Source organism: Colletotrichum aenigma (genome assembly GCF_013390185.1).
Source record: "Colletotrichum aenigma strain Cg56 chromosome Unknown KSG_Cg56_contig07, whole genome shotgun sequence".
Taxonomy (NCBI): Eukaryota; Fungi; Ascomycota; class Sordariomycetes; order Glomerellales; family Glomerellaceae; genus Colletotrichum; species Colletotrichum aenigma.
Genome location: NW_023500913.1, coordinates 3,215,298 through 3,229,517, shown reverse-complemented (window position 1 = coordinate 3,229,517; position 14,220 = coordinate 3,215,298). Strand labels below are relative to the sequence as shown.

General features: G+C 51.6%; 6 protein-coding genes across 6 annotated transcripts; 2 read left to right on the top strand and 4 right to left on the bottom strand.

The window, feature by feature from the left end:
• Positions 1 to 100: 100 nt before the first annotated feature.
• Positions 101 to 588, bottom strand: CGCA056_v011131 (uncharacterized protein; the record flags this gene model as incomplete). The annotated part of the gene is made up of 3 exons (XM_037326378.1): positions 101 to 240; positions 289 to 521; positions 578 to 588. 3 exons carry the CDS (start codon positions 586 to 588, stop codon positions 101 to 103), a joined length of 384 nt encoding a protein of 127 aa, XP_037175741.1.
• A 689-nt stretch (positions 589 to 1,277) lies between these two features.
• On the top strand, positions 1,278 to 2,040 carry CGCA056_v011130 (uncharacterized protein; the record flags this gene model as incomplete). The annotated part of the gene is made up of 2 exons (XM_037326377.1): positions 1,278 to 1,466; positions 1,525 to 2,040. 2 exons carry the CDS (start codon positions 1,278 to 1,280, stop codon positions 2,038 to 2,040), a joined length of 705 nt encoding a protein of 234 aa, XP_037175742.1.
• Positions 2,041 to 4,888: 2,848 nt separating this feature from the next.
• yxbG-0 (putative oxidoreductase YxbG) lies at positions 4,889 to 5,716 on the top strand (the record flags this gene model as incomplete). Its single annotated transcript, XM_037326376.1, has 1 exon — positions 4,889 to 5,716. The coding sequence occupies one exon, from the start codon at positions 4,889 to 4,891 to the stop codon at positions 5,714 to 5,716; it is 828 nt and encodes a 275-aa protein (XP_037175751.1).
• A 478-nt stretch (positions 5,717 to 6,194) lies between these two features.
• Positions 6,195 to 7,385, bottom strand: CGCA056_v011128 (4,4'-diapophytoene desaturase; the record flags this gene model as incomplete). Its single annotated transcript, XM_037326375.1, has 1 exon — positions 6,195 to 7,385. One exon carries the CDS (start codon positions 7,383 to 7,385, stop codon positions 6,195 to 6,197), a length of 1,191 nt encoding a protein of 396 aa, XP_037175750.1.
• Positions 7,386 to 11,176: 3,791 nt separating this feature from the next.
• Positions 11,177 to 11,974, bottom strand: CGCA056_v011127 (uncharacterized protein; the record flags this gene model as incomplete). Its single annotated transcript, XM_037326374.1, has 1 exon — positions 11,177 to 11,974. One exon carries the CDS (start codon positions 11,972 to 11,974, stop codon positions 11,177 to 11,179), a length of 798 nt encoding a protein of 265 aa, XP_037175753.1.
• A 1,376-nt stretch (positions 11,975 to 13,350) lies between these two features.
• Positions 13,351 to 14,190, bottom strand: linB-0 (2,5-dichloro-2,5-cyclohexadiene-1,4-diol dehydrogenase; the record flags this gene model as incomplete). The annotated part of the gene is made up of 3 exons (XM_037326373.1): positions 13,351 to 13,379; positions 13,423 to 13,789; positions 13,846 to 14,190. The coding sequence occupies 3 exons, from the start codon at positions 14,188 to 14,190 to the stop codon at positions 13,351 to 13,353; spliced, it is 741 nt and encodes a 246-aa protein (XP_037175752.1).
• Positions 14,191 to 14,220: the final 30 nt, after the last annotated feature.

The following is a 14,220-nucleotide window of genomic DNA, read 5'->3' as shown; positions in this document are numbered from 1 at the left end:
CCTCCCATCTTCGTCGACACACTTCATCTTGAGGATTTCGCACACGACCTCGATCCTGATCCTCCGACCATCGATCTTGGCCTCCTCTGCGCAAGACAGCCTAGTATAGCCCAACAAGGATGTCACCTCGGACCCGAGCTGTGAGGTGAACCTCGGCTTCAAGGTCAAGCTTGATACCGACCATGAGGCCGGCGTCCTTGAGCTTGCCGTTGTCGTCAACGGGACCCTTGAGGAGGTTTCCTGTGGGATGTCAGATATGGCACCTAATATTGACGAACTTAGACTTACCGATGGGTCCGTTGGCGGGGCCGGACAGGCCAGGCATGGGGAGGGACTTTCCAGAGTTCTCCTTGTTGGTGTTAGTGGTGTTGAGGGAGTTGTTGGGGTTGCTGGTGCTGAGAGAGTTGCTGGGAGCGGTAGTGTTGCTGGAGTAGCTGGGGTTGTTAGACGCGGAGTTGGTAGAGGAGGACAGGTTGGAGGAGGCAGTGGTGGAGCTGGTCGGGGGGTTGGAGTTCTTGGTACTGGGGGCAAGAATCAATTGGACATGAAAGCAAAACTGGGATGCGATGATACTTACGGGGAAGACATTCTGGCGGTGTTCGGTCGTGAACGTGAGGAAGATCGTGAATGGTTTGAAGCGGAGTCGAGGTTATCGTGAGATCGTTTATGCCACAGCTTGCCTGTGTGACAAAGTTGAGGTTTTGATGGTTGAGTATCTACGGGCTTGTCTGGTGGTTTCTTGGGCGAAGGACTCTGGCGTTGGTATCTCCAAGCTGATCTGCTATGAGACTGAGGAACTTTGGTGCTGCTGAGGAAAAAGGTAGTCATCTTCGGCGGGAGCTGGCTTCCTCTTTATCCTTTTCCGAGCTTGGTGTTGTGAGACATTTCGAGTATATGTAGCTGAAGCTGGTGGACTCCCAAATTTCCCTTCATCCGGACGTAAGGGAGGACCTCTGCTGCTGGGATCCTCGACAAGGATGCGCACTCTGTGTACGGTTACTGTGCTATGCCACGGCGGAGATATCTGCAGTGAAAACTCAGCTCCTCGCCCTACCCGACGGATGTTCACCGCAGCTCCCAACAAAAGAAAGCAGGTCCATGCTCAGGGGATGATGCTTGTTCAACCGCCTGCTCGCACGTAAGGTGTCGGGAGAGGCGCGCCAGACACATCGGGCAAATTTGTCAGACACTGGCATAAATCTACGTCCATCGAGCTGCAACGCCCCTCTTGCCGAACGCTACCTCAGAGACAACAAGCACATTTCGCACTTCACACGATGGTCACAGCATTTTTTGTCGCGTTCTCGGCGGCATTCGGCATGGCGGAGGCCATCCGACATACGCAACAGACAGCTAGGAGAAAAGAACATCGCAGTCGCAAGAACAACTTGCTTATCCGGTGCCGCAAATCCACCAAGTACTCCCCGGAGCTCGAAGGGAAACATGTAGTTCTCTCCGGAGACAAGGTATCTCCCCTCCCAATCCTTTCGGTTTTCCGAGGTTCACTCGCTTACATCTTCATAGCTCTTCGTGGACACAGGAACTGACCCTGACTCGGCGTTCGGCCATCAATTTGCAGGGTACTTCTTGCCGTACCCCGAAGCCCAGTATGCGGGCCTCGTATCGACCATCTGTGACAAGCCCCCGATCATGAATTGGATCTACGTGGACAGGGACACGTATGAAGTCAAGTTCGGGACCCGTCCGTACGCGCAACACAACTACAACGGTCCCTTCGACTGCACCAGGCAGGACCACCGGCTCACCTTTGCCAGTTGGGAGGGCTTCTTTGTAGTTGAGAACGACGGCTTCTGGTCTCTGTACTTCGACGTCGAGCAGGACGGGCTAAAGTCGAAACTCGGGGAGGGTTGCCTTGCTTTGGAGGTGGATCTCGTGCGCGTGGAGATGCCTGTCAAGCCAGTGAAGCCGGAAGAGAAGGAGGAGCAGGCCGTGGGCAAAATCTCCGGCGAGGAAGGCAAAGAGAACAGCGCTAAAGCGGGAGAGCCTGAGGTGCAGCTCGAGTCACCAGAAGTGGACTGACATGTGGAGAAGGGAGTGACACAAGGGGAGGCGATTCATAGCTTGGCCACCTTGGCAGATGTCGTCCAATCTGGACAGTCGATGTGTTAGGTGAACAGAGAGGACATTGCCTGATCCCAGTTATCCCCTCGTTGGATTTGTAAAGCCATGCCAGCCATAATAGAAAACGATGAACACATCCGAGGGTACAGCTTCCTGCGGTAAGGGGCACAGCCGCCGCCGCGACCCCGGATTCCACGCGCCTGGCCCGATCTAGATCCACTCTTACTTGCAGGGCTAGTTTTCAGGATCAGATCATCAATGTTGCCCTCGGGAAGGCTTTTTTATTACACGTGTACGGGTGCTGCATTGCACACAGTGGCCATTGCAGATCTCCCGCTCGTAGCCCCATCTATCGCGAGCTGAAATCGGACGGAATGGCCCTGTGGGATGGACCTATCCTGGTGATGATCATGGGCCAGGCTTCCTTGGTCTCGATACCAATACGGCGCAAGCAGGAACTTGCCTTCAATCACTGGTTGTTGAATTCCGTGAGAACCCATTTGCCGAGTTAAGATGCCGGCAGGCTCCTTAGGTGAGCCATTAATGGCGACAGCCCTGCCGTGCGACTATGTTTCACCCTCTGCAAGTCGGCCGACGGCTGCGCCATGGGAAAAGCAATACCAGGCGCCAAACTTGCACACCGGACCCGCATTGCAAGCGATATTGGACCTATTAAGCCTGAATTTGCTGTAGAAGTTCTTTAATCACGCCACTTTGGTCAACTACTTGGCACAATGTTCATTGACGGCGATTCATGATTCCACTGTTTGGTTCGGTGAGAGGGTGGTAAAGGCTTGGCCTTGGCCGGTGGCAGGTCAACAGCAAGCCCAATTCAACCTCAATGTTTCCCGACACCGTCGTTCTCTTCGTTAAGGTCCGTGCTGTGCCGGATATACGAAATTTAACTTTCCGACATTTCTCGAGCTGCATCGACAACCTGGCAAACTGCACTTTGGGGTAAGGTAGCCATGATGTGTTGGCAGAATCCACTCTTGACCTGTGCCCCCACATCAGCCTCATAGGTAGCACACCTAGGTGACGGGATAAACCTAGTGCGCGCGATTTAGGCACACCGAATCAGTCGAGAAGAGTGAGTGGGACCTCACCCGGGCCGGCCCAATGTTTCGAGACTTGAAAGTCTTGGGATGGAGATGCCAGGAAATAGTGCTGTGGCTGTTGAATCCTTCAACGCCACCTAAGGGCGCCTCTGGCGCGCTTCGGGAAATAACAAAATGGGCACATTTGCCTGATCTTGAAGGCAGATGTTCTAGAGTAATTGAGAGGATCCAGTAAATATTACTATTTCACGTGTTTTGATTTGATGGCCAGACCATGGTGATCTGCATACAAATTCCAGCGAAATCGACAGTTCAACGGCGGACTCATTCCTTTTCGGCAGATGATGATGCCAAATTCTTCCCTGAAAGACTGAATCTTCTACTTCTTTGTAGGCATTGTCCCCAATCGTAGACTGCGGAACGGATACCGGTTACCGGTCCACCCGGCCCCCTCAGGGACCGGTTCCGAGACGTCGTATGATCAGTGGGGGCACCGGGGCCGCTGTGAGACCCCTGATGTCCACTCCTCGGGATGTCGTGCAGGGAGCCCAAGTTCAATTTCACTGCAGCTAGGGTAAGCTAGGAAAATTTGGGGGGAAAACTGCAAATCCAACATATCCACCAGGCGCGCGTAATGGGTACACTCTTCGTCATGGAACCCATTCCAATTCTCAAATATCGAGACTGTCAATGTTGGGCCGGAGCCCGGCGACTCCCACTCGGTACGCGAAGCCAGCCTGCCCGGAGCTCTCCCCAGCCTCCTCCCCCAACCACACGAGGCCGACATCTTCCGGCGACCCGCCGTGTGATTCTGCAGCTTCCCGTGGTCAGCTCACTCTTCACAACTTTGTGTTCCTGCGGCTATGGTCTATCCTGGTTGGTTGGGCAGCATGTCCCTGGATGTTCCAGCTTCAATCCGCAAATGGCCGTTCAGTCGGAATAGGCGCACAGCTTGCCCAAAACGTCTTTAGAGGGGTCAATTGGCAATTCATTGGGATAGCTTGAGAATAGTCGACGGACCAGTATTGACGATTGCCAGGTAATGAAACGTGCGAACACGGTACAGCGCAGGTATCCGTGGGATGGGCACATTTTCCCAGAGCCATTTTTGTACAATCCATTTGTTCTCCGTCTTGATTTGGATTTGTATGAGCCCTTCTCGAAATCATATTGACTTGGAACATCTCTGAATGCTTCGGGGGTCTGATTTTCCCGTTGTTGTACTACCTGGTGACTTGGTCTGGCCACGCATCTCGATAGATTGCTTTGGTTGTTGCACTGCAGCAAAGGCACATTGTAATGCATCTCAGATTGTAATCGATGATGTAAAAAGCAGTAGGAACACCAAAATTCGGTCAACAGACTTTAGTACGCCCGTGATATGGAGCTGCCTTTGCTCGTGAGCACTGCCGTAGCTTGTGGTCATTGCGGGCATGGCCGCCGTCGCGGCCTGTCAGCTACCCCACGATCTCCGATACCCCGGTCTAAAACGGGGCCAGCTCCGAACCCCACCATCGGAATGCTACTGTCGATCGCCGGCCCCGCATCCGAAGACGTTGATGTGAGATCTTGGCAGAGAACAGCCCAGCACATAGCGTGGTCTGAGGAAACTGTATTTGAAGGGAAAGAGAATATCTATGAGGAGTAGAATTCATTCGCAAACTGGCAAGGGAAACATACACAGTCGATTCTGAAGCCTTGAATATTCCTCAAGTCTCCCCTCAATATTTCACAAGAAGTCCCACAACATGGACTACCAAGGCAAAATTATAATCGTCACAGGGGCCGCCCATGGACTCGGCCGAGCTGTTGCTGTTGAGTTCGCAAAAGCCGGCGCCAAAGTCGTCTTGGCAGATATCCAACAAGAGCCTCAGCTAGCCACAGTCGAAGCGCTGAGGCAAGCTGGACTGAAAGCTTGGGCGTGTCAATGCGATGTAGGAAGCGATGAGAGCGTCGCAGCCTTTGCAGCTGCTGTTCACAAAGACATTGGTATTCCCGACATCATTTACAACAATGCTGTCTTGATCCGATCCGGGGGCATCGTTGACCTCGACATGACCAGCCTCCAGCTGCAGGTCAATGTCAACGTCTTCGGATACATCCGCCTAGTTCGAGCCTTTCTCCCAGGCATGACTGCTCACGGAACTGGATGGATCGTCAACACCGCCTCTCCTAATGGGAACGTGCCCATACCACCCGTGGCAAGCAACCTCTTTTCCTACTGCTTGTGCAAGGCAGCCGATATTTCAATGAGTCAATGCATGGCCGTTTCTCTGAAGCCATTGGGTATTGGTGTGAGCGTTGTTTTCCCGGATATCACATACACAGAGACAGTAGACTCCTTGTCTGGCACTTCCTCCGATGAGTTCCATCAAAGCTTCATATCCTTCCTGAAACAGCAGGGAAAGAACGTCGACGTCGTCGGCAAGAAAATTGTGGAAACGCTTCGGGCGGGTCAATTCTTTGTCAATGTCTGTCCGAGATATGAAGAGGCATTGATGGAGCTGGTGAAGGGCAGGATGGATCCAACGGTGGATTTCTTTGCCGTGGTAAATGAGAAGTCTAAAACCGGGTGATCAATACTAGCTAGATGTTTTATTGTCCCAGGAAATTGAGGTTAAGGGCATAATCAAGAGTAAGAGTGGCAGGGTTTTTTGGTTTATTCTTTGGCCATCCTAGCTATTTTGTGACTCAATGCAAGTTGTTTAATCAATGAAACAGACACAATAAGACCTGTTGACGCAGTGCGTGGCCTGGCGATATTTTAAAAAGACACACAGCATAAAGTCAAATTATTTATAGTGGAAAACCCTCGGAACTTGAACCAACCTGTTCGTAACCTGGAAAATAATTGATGTATCTACTGGATTCACAACTAAGGTAAAACCAAGCCTCAATCAAAGGTGAGCGCTCGACTTCGCAACGAAAGTCTTGTCGAAGTCCAAGCCGAGATCCTCCAGGACCCTCTTCGCCACTGGGCGGCCTCCGCCCCAAACACCACCGCCGGGATGCATGAACGGTCCAGCGAGATACAATCCTTTCACACCTGGCACTCTATACTGAGCCAAAGCAGGGGTCGGCCGAGCTCACACATGAAGCACTAATCATGATCTTCTCTGGGAGAAGGCCGAGAGCCATGTCGTCGTAGCTCTTGAGCAAGTCCTTGAGAGTGCCTGGGCAGCAGGTGTTCATGACACTTCTGTCGGCGAGTGGGCCGGCTTTGAACTTCAGCGGACGTTCAAGAGCTGCGTGGATGATGAACAGAGTGAACTCAGAGACACGTGTCTTCAAGGCGGACGCCGTCACAGACTCGTCCAAGCTGTCGACGAGTTGATCTAACTTGTGGGGATGAATCTGGCCGATGACAGCTTCTCTCGCCCGCAACTCTCCAAAGCGGGTTCGGACCCCAACCGCACGCCCGTTCTCGGTGACGACTTTGATGACTTCGGTATCCAACTTGATGTCTCCTCCGTGATCCTTGATGCATCGAGTGACCGACTCGGTGAAAGCTGTTCCAGAACCTTCAGGTACAGCAAGTCCGTATCTGTCGACAAGGCCAAATGCAAGGTACACCATGAGACCAGTACCCTTGGTCGTGGGGTGAGCCAGCTGGATTTCGGTCACAAAGCGCAAGAGTGCGACTTGGAGAATTTCTTTCTTGAAGTACCGCTGAATGATATCCAAAGACGAGCTAGCCCCGACAGTGGCAATCTCCTCCGAAAAACCACTGCTAGCAATATCAGCCGACGTGTCGCGGGGCGGCTCGAACATGTATGGCATCAGCAGATCAGTGATCTTTCGGGACGTGCCGACGAATTTCTCATACGCGTCCGCATCTTCGGAGGCAACCTCTCGAATGGCCTCAACGGTACGCTGGCGCTCGTGATAGATGGGAAGAACTTTGTCTTCCATGACGATGGCGTAGCAGGGGTCAAGTTGAAGGTACTTGAGGCCATACTTAGCCTGGAGACCGAGTTCGTCGTTGGCGATGAGAGGGTTGGCGAGAATCATCTGATGAATGGCGCTGTGACGCTCGCTGATGAAGCCTCCCTCTGCCATTTGGAGGCCGGCGACACCGCCACCGGCGTAGGGTGCTCGCTCGAGCACGAGGACCTTCTTTCCGGCAGCTGCCAGGTATGCAGCAGTGGTAAGGCCATTGTGCCCAGAGCCGACGACAATGATGTCCCAGTCCTTGGATTCGGGCTCAAGGGTAAGCCTTCCTAGTTTCGAGAAATCTGCAGTCATTTTGAAGTGATGTCAGACCTAAAAAGACAGGATGGCGTAGAAAGTTGAAGTTCGCTGATGTGCTGATAACAGAGAAAGACGGATACGAGATTGTAGAAGGCACTTGAACGACAAAGGCTTACACAATGCCACTTATATGAGTACATTGCCTCCGTGGCCTTTACTTTTGGAGACTTTCGGTGAACTTCATGGAGATCTGCTTGCCGCACTTCTAGAGCCCGATTCTCCGGCAGCTAGTTACTCAACGAAGGCCTCGCATCACGACGGATCTCTATGAAAGCCCCACTATCCCCCGCAATTGATGTAACCAGTGGAGGTCAACGTGTTCAGCAAGTCCGACTCGTAAATGCATACTGTCAGTGGCACTTTCGACAACGGCATCGGGCATTAAGCTTAGACCGGGCTGGTCTTACACTAGGAAGACGGGCCGCGTTGGTTGCAGGCTCCTCTAGCAACCCCACAACTCCGACGCGAACCTTGTCCCGAGAGTGGGGTTCTATAACTGAAGATCCCCCGCACGTTCCGAAGCCGTCTCCTTTTAAACTCTGACCTGCCCATATTACCCCACAACCTCCGACGGCCATCCTCCCTCTCCGATTCACATCCTTTGGACATGATAACGATTGCTGCCGACACCAACGGTTTTGGTGCGTCTTTAGTTCATCCAAGGCCAAATCCCACAAGTCCGACTGTGGGGATGAGCGAGGATGTTGGTCAAGTGCGATGTCTGCAACGCCGAGTTCCGTCGGTCAGAACACCTGAACCGTCACCTTCTCCGACACCTCGGAGTTCGCCCATTCTCTTGTTCAGTCTGCGGGGCGAGCTTTTCGCGAAGGTTGGTCTCGCTTTCCTATGTTGAGGCTTTTTGCGTAGAAGCCTGATGCCCGTCTCCCTCTTTCCTGCTACCCCTGTCCCCAACTCAACTTGCTCAGGGGTTCAAGGCTGATGATGCTCTTCTCTCAGAGACTCTCTCCAACGCCATACACAGAGTCATGTAGATTCTCCCTCATCAAGGTCCGGTAGTGTTGCTCCTGGAAGATCCCGAAGGATATGTGTGTCCAGAGCTTGTCGTGATTGTGCGCGATCAAAACAAAGATGCGACGGGCTGTTGCCATGTGAGAGATGTCAAAACAAGGGCCGTGCTTGCGTTTACGCAGGTGAAAGCCGACGAAGTGCTAGCTTCTCAAGTGGAACAACAGTCCAGGGTACCGATCTACCGCATGATAACGATGACTTGACAACCTTTGGGCAATCTTCCGTTCCGCCATGCAATCAAATCGAGGCTCATGAGGTGCGTACCGTGACGCTAAAAATACCGCGTGGAGTAACACTCATTCATCGTCACAGGCATCACCTCTGTTAGCTCCAAGAATCGAAACTATTAGCCAGCCAGTACAATCAATCAATACGCAGCTACGCCCTGATTGGCCAGAGGCCATGGCACTCGATAGGTTGGACATTCCAACGTGGTCACCCACAAGATGGTGTTTCCCATTCTCAGACGCCCACGCTTGGATAGGAGTTGAGCCATGGCAGAGCATGGCAGCTGACCATGTTCTGCTGGATGACTTTGCCTGTCCTAGTCTATCATATTCAACAGGCGACGGTGCCGAGCTTCCCTCAATACCGGAAGTATCTACTACTGCGTCGGAACAATCGCCCGCCGACGTACAGACTGTACGTGAGAACCAAGGTACCAGTCAAACCCCTTCCGAGCCAACGCCAATTCGGGAAGCCCAAAGACCCAATTACACCAACCACACCGAGCTGTCTGCCACATTTGCGGAAGTTCTTGGTAGTCCGTCTGCTTTGGCACGGGACTATTCCAATCCAAACAGCAGCACACATGGCCAACAGCCCAAAACAAATGACTTCGTAACAACCGGATTAGAAAATCTTTCTCGAATAACAGGTCTGTCCGCACACAAAGCCAGTAGACCGGAAGAGGATTGGCACCTCGAAGATTACGACCATGTTCCCACACTGCCTGAAAGAGTCTACGAAACAATTAACCGTAATTTTGAGATGCTCAACACAGATAGTGGACTTTGCAGGAAGTTCACAGACAAGCAGCTACCACCGATAACAACCATGAACTCATTCATCCAATCGTACTTCGAACACTACAGCCACGTCTTTCCAATGATTCACCAGCCAACCTTTGATACCACAGATGTTCATTGGGTTCTCATTCTTGCAGTTGCCGCTATAGGGTGCGGTTTCTCGCAACTGGGAAACACCTGTACAACATTTATCTTGCAAGAATTTCTCCGCCGGTCGGTCAGCCTATGTGTAAGTCGCGTTGTCTTTTTGAGTTACCGGGTCTATCTCTGTCAAGGACTGTATTGATAGGTGAAACCGTTCAGATTGAGCTTGAATCAAACCCAACCCCAGATTTGGAGCTTCATATTGCTCAATCTGCATTACTCAGTCAAGTCGGCTTGATGTTCTCTGGCAACATGTCTTTTGCGGAGCATGCGCAAAGGAACATGTCTCTCGTACCGACCCTTTGCAAGAGAGCCAATTATTTCGTCGAGCATCATCCAAATCCCGTTACATCTGGGGGTGGGGAAAGCTGGAAATGGTGGATTCAAGCAGAGAGTAGAAAGCGCCTTGTTCATCTTGCATGGGTAAGCACATTAGCCAATCTTTTCATAAAGCACCGGGGCTTACCGAACTCACCGACTGAATCAGGTTTTGGATTGTCAACTTGTCTCCTTTTTCGATGTCGCCCAAACAATACCATTAGACATGTTGCAGCTACCCATGCCGTCACATGATGAGCTATGGACAGCCACCACAACTGACCAGTGGTCTATACTCTACTCAGAATATGGTAAGGCCGCGTCCAAAAGCGACCTATCCATTCGCATTCTTATTGCTGATTTATACACGGACAGCATCCAAGAAACCCAGGTCACTTCGACATGAACTGGACATTCTTTACCAACAGAAAGAGACACCGGTAGGGATCACGAATCTCAACCTATTACTTCTCACCCTCGGTATATACCGCGATGCACCCAACCAACAAGCCGCAATCCAATATCTAGATATTCTTCGGTCGCCTGAAGGCATCGGGTCATCTTCTGATACCTTCAAATCACTTATAAACCAACACTACCATGCTCTCAGCCTCTTATCACATTTTCCCCTGAGGCAGCTCAATTCATTCTCTGGGTGGCGAATAAGCCCGACCATAAGGCAAACAGTGGACCGCAAGTTATCTATCTGGTTAGAAGAGAATGAGGGTAAAGCCAGAATTGTCGTGTATCATGCCGCCAAGCTACTTGGCTGGCTCCGAAATCATCCGACCAACAGCCATCATGAGCCCATGGCTCTTCTGACCGGAACACTTGCGCTGTGGATGTTCACAGCTCTAGGCAAGCATAACAAGCCCGACTTGTCGTCCCAATCTCTACTGCAGTCTAGCTCCGCATCAGATGAGACTCCGAGGTTTGTAACTCTCAGACTCGACAAAGAGATCGAAGAAGAGATGCTCGTGAAATGGACGTCAGGAGATCGAGGTATGAGGCCATATATGGGGGGTGTTGGATCTCTGATCGAGCAAGGTGCCTCGAGGCGACTGGTCCAAGAAAGCCAACGAATTTTATCATCGCAGACAGGGTGGTCTTTGAGCATTACTATAGGTATGGTGGTACGGGCACAGTACAAGAACAATAGACGGGGAACATAGGCGTCGTTTTGAAGACGCGATGTAAACTACACCGACTACACGAGATGCTAAGCTGAATCTGTCCGCTCGAAAAAGCCGTAGAAGGCGCCACCCTTTAGTCACTTTCTCCTTTCTCAACCACGCGGTTTTCTTTTCCAACGATTCCGAACGACTTCTCCGCCGCCAAAGAGACAGGAAGATCGGAAAACAGCGTGCTGTGTTTGCTTTCGTCATTGACAAAGGCGACGGCCGCTTCGCGGGTTGGGAACCAATACTGCTCCATCAGCTCAGTAGATGACCAATCTGTTTCGGCAAAGGGGGTGCCTTTGAAGAACGTGACGATGTCGGAAGGCGTTACGGGACGATTAGCCACGTATTTCAACAAGCCGCTTCCAGCCCCAATCTTCTTGATCTTCGCAACGCGGCTTGCCAAGCTTTCTTCACTCAGCGCTTGAACGCCATTCCTAGCGAGGAAGAACTGCAAGATTGTAGCCGTGCTTCCTCGCTTCTCAAACCCAACCGGATCGAACGTGATCTCTTCGACAGCTTTGCTGAGAACTCCAACCTGGGATGCCTCATCGGCGAATTTGTGACTGCCTGCGGATGCCTTATACTCCGGGGCTTGGAAAGACTGGTACAGGTCATCGAGAGATGTCCATTCCAGTGTGGAAGCCATGTCCCAAGGAGGCTGACCGCCATTGGGCAGCTTGTCGATAGGCTCGTGCGGAATGGCGATCACCTGAGTGTACTTCCGAAGAATGGGGACGGCGGCCGCGATTTGGGTCGTCATCGCCGCGTGTACGCCCACGTATTCCTCCAGAAACTTGGAATCTTCCCAGCCTGGGATCTTGCGGCCTGCGATGGTCATTTTGATCAAGCTATTTTGCTTGCTGGTCGAGCTGGGGTTTGCCATTTTCGAAGTTTGGTGTTAGATTATGTTGAGTGTGGAATAATGACTTCAACGCCGACTAATTGGCTTGCAAGATGGTGATAATACTCGATTTTAATTGACTTCGAAGGTAAGCTAGGTTTATAGTGCCGGTTCCTCTGTCAAGTAAGACGCCATGCACGGTCGATCTTCCGCAACTTGCCCACTCCCCCACGAGCGGCAGCCGGAAGCCCCGGGACGGGACGGGATCCGTGGGGTATGGGGTATGGGATGCGGGGCGTGGGGCCGATGCTGTTTTAGCTTCGGCACTGCACTCCGGCAAGTATGCGAGTAGGTGTCAATGTTCTCAAAGAAAGCAGCTGAATTATTGCTACGTAACTTCAACCTTGTCGCCATGACGATTAGCGAGTGCTCAACCTTCGCAACTCTTCCTCTGCATCGTTGACCTCTTGCCACTCGTAGTACCCGTAGCAATCCTCCTTTGAGATGTCCTCGTCGAGGTCATGCCAAAAGCGAACTCTGTCCCCAAAGTACTTCTTCCCGATTTCAAAAACCTGGCGAATGTAAGGCTCAGCTGGAGTTGTAAGCCGCCCGCTGACCTTGGAGCTGAATCGAAGAAAATAGTTGCACCGTTGTGCGGCGTACGGCATGTGAGGTATTTCCCTGACCAGGAAGCTAATGTTGTAATTGGTACCAAAGTCTGAACCCGACTCTTTCAATATATCCAAGACCTTACCGTCCGGACGGCGGCTGCCAGGGTCGAATGCCTTCTCGTACTTTCGGATTATAGCGTTTCTGAAGCGTTCGTACTTCTCTATGTTGCGTTCGGTGGCTTCAAGTTGGGGATAAATATCGAATGCAAAGTCATAGCCCATGATTCTTGGTGCTGCAATTGCGCTTTTCGACTTCTCGGAGGGTTTGAATGATTTGGAACCAAGACTCGATGGGACCGGGGCGATTTGGGTATTTATCTTTCCAAACCTACATGTGGCCATCCACTTCGTTTTCCGGTAAAAGCATTCGTTTATTGTCAGTGGTCACGCTGTAGGTTTTGGTGATGTATTTCTAAACTTTGGTTCTAAAACTAGATGCTTCATTGGTGCAGGTGAAACTAAGAGGTGCATTCCCCAACGACTGAATTGCTAATTTTCAATTTCATTCTCACATTCGACTAGGTTTATGAACATTCAAAGCATATAGGGCACAGTTTGAGTCCCTCCTTCAGTGGTAGGCCTCCTGCATGGTTGTCACTTCCATCGCTAGAGAACGTTGCATGTCGTATGTGGCTTGCAGAAGACCGCAGCAACGTTCACTCTAGTCACCACATAGCATTCAGACCCAGACACCTTCTCCGTTTTTTTTCCAGAACATGCGTCCACTTTTCCCTCCATCCAACCGGATCATTTGGCCGTTTGTAGATGCTGACCATCTGTGACTTGCAAGTATCAGACACTGTCTGGCAACATCTTCACCATCTACGGGTCTCTTCGAAGCCACAGTCGCCTCCGACTCAACCCACTTCGTAGACCCTGTCTCATCTTCCGCACATTCTTTGCGAAACATGGGCGTATTGGCAGCGCCCGGGCAAATCGCATTCACTCTCGCTTTAGGGTTGATTCTCACGGCGTCGGGGGCTAGAGATAACATAAGCCCATATTGGACGGCTGACTTGCTGGCGGCGTAGTCCGGATTGCCTGGCACGCCCATGATACCGGCCTCCGAACCGATAATGACAAGCGACAAGTTCTTCACGCTGTCCGTTTTCAAGAGGCTCGAACCATCGGTACGCGGAATTTGGCTAAGCCAGGTTTTCGCAGTGATAAACGTGCCAGTCACGTTCTACGAACCAATTGTCAGCCACCTACCACATTTCCAAATAGCACTGATGAGCTTACAACATCAAGGGTCTTTCTGAACTGCTCAGCAGACATTTCCGTGATTGATGCATGATGTTTAACGAAACTTAGATCAAGAGCGGCGGCGCAGACACACACCGTGGGCCAATTTCCGAATTGTGAACAGATTGCTGTCCAGGCGTCAAAAACTGACCTCTCGTCTGTTGTATCGCACTGCAGCCACAGGAGATTCTTGTGCTGCCTTTGGAACTTCCTATGATCGATGTCGAGCGCGCCGACGAAGCAGCCAGCGCTCAAGAACGCTTCAACGATGACTTGGCCGATTTGACCTCCTGCTCCGGTCACTGCCACAATAGTCCCTTCGAGGCCAATATCGAGATCCATTGTAAGGGTGTGGGTCGTCCTAATCTGTCC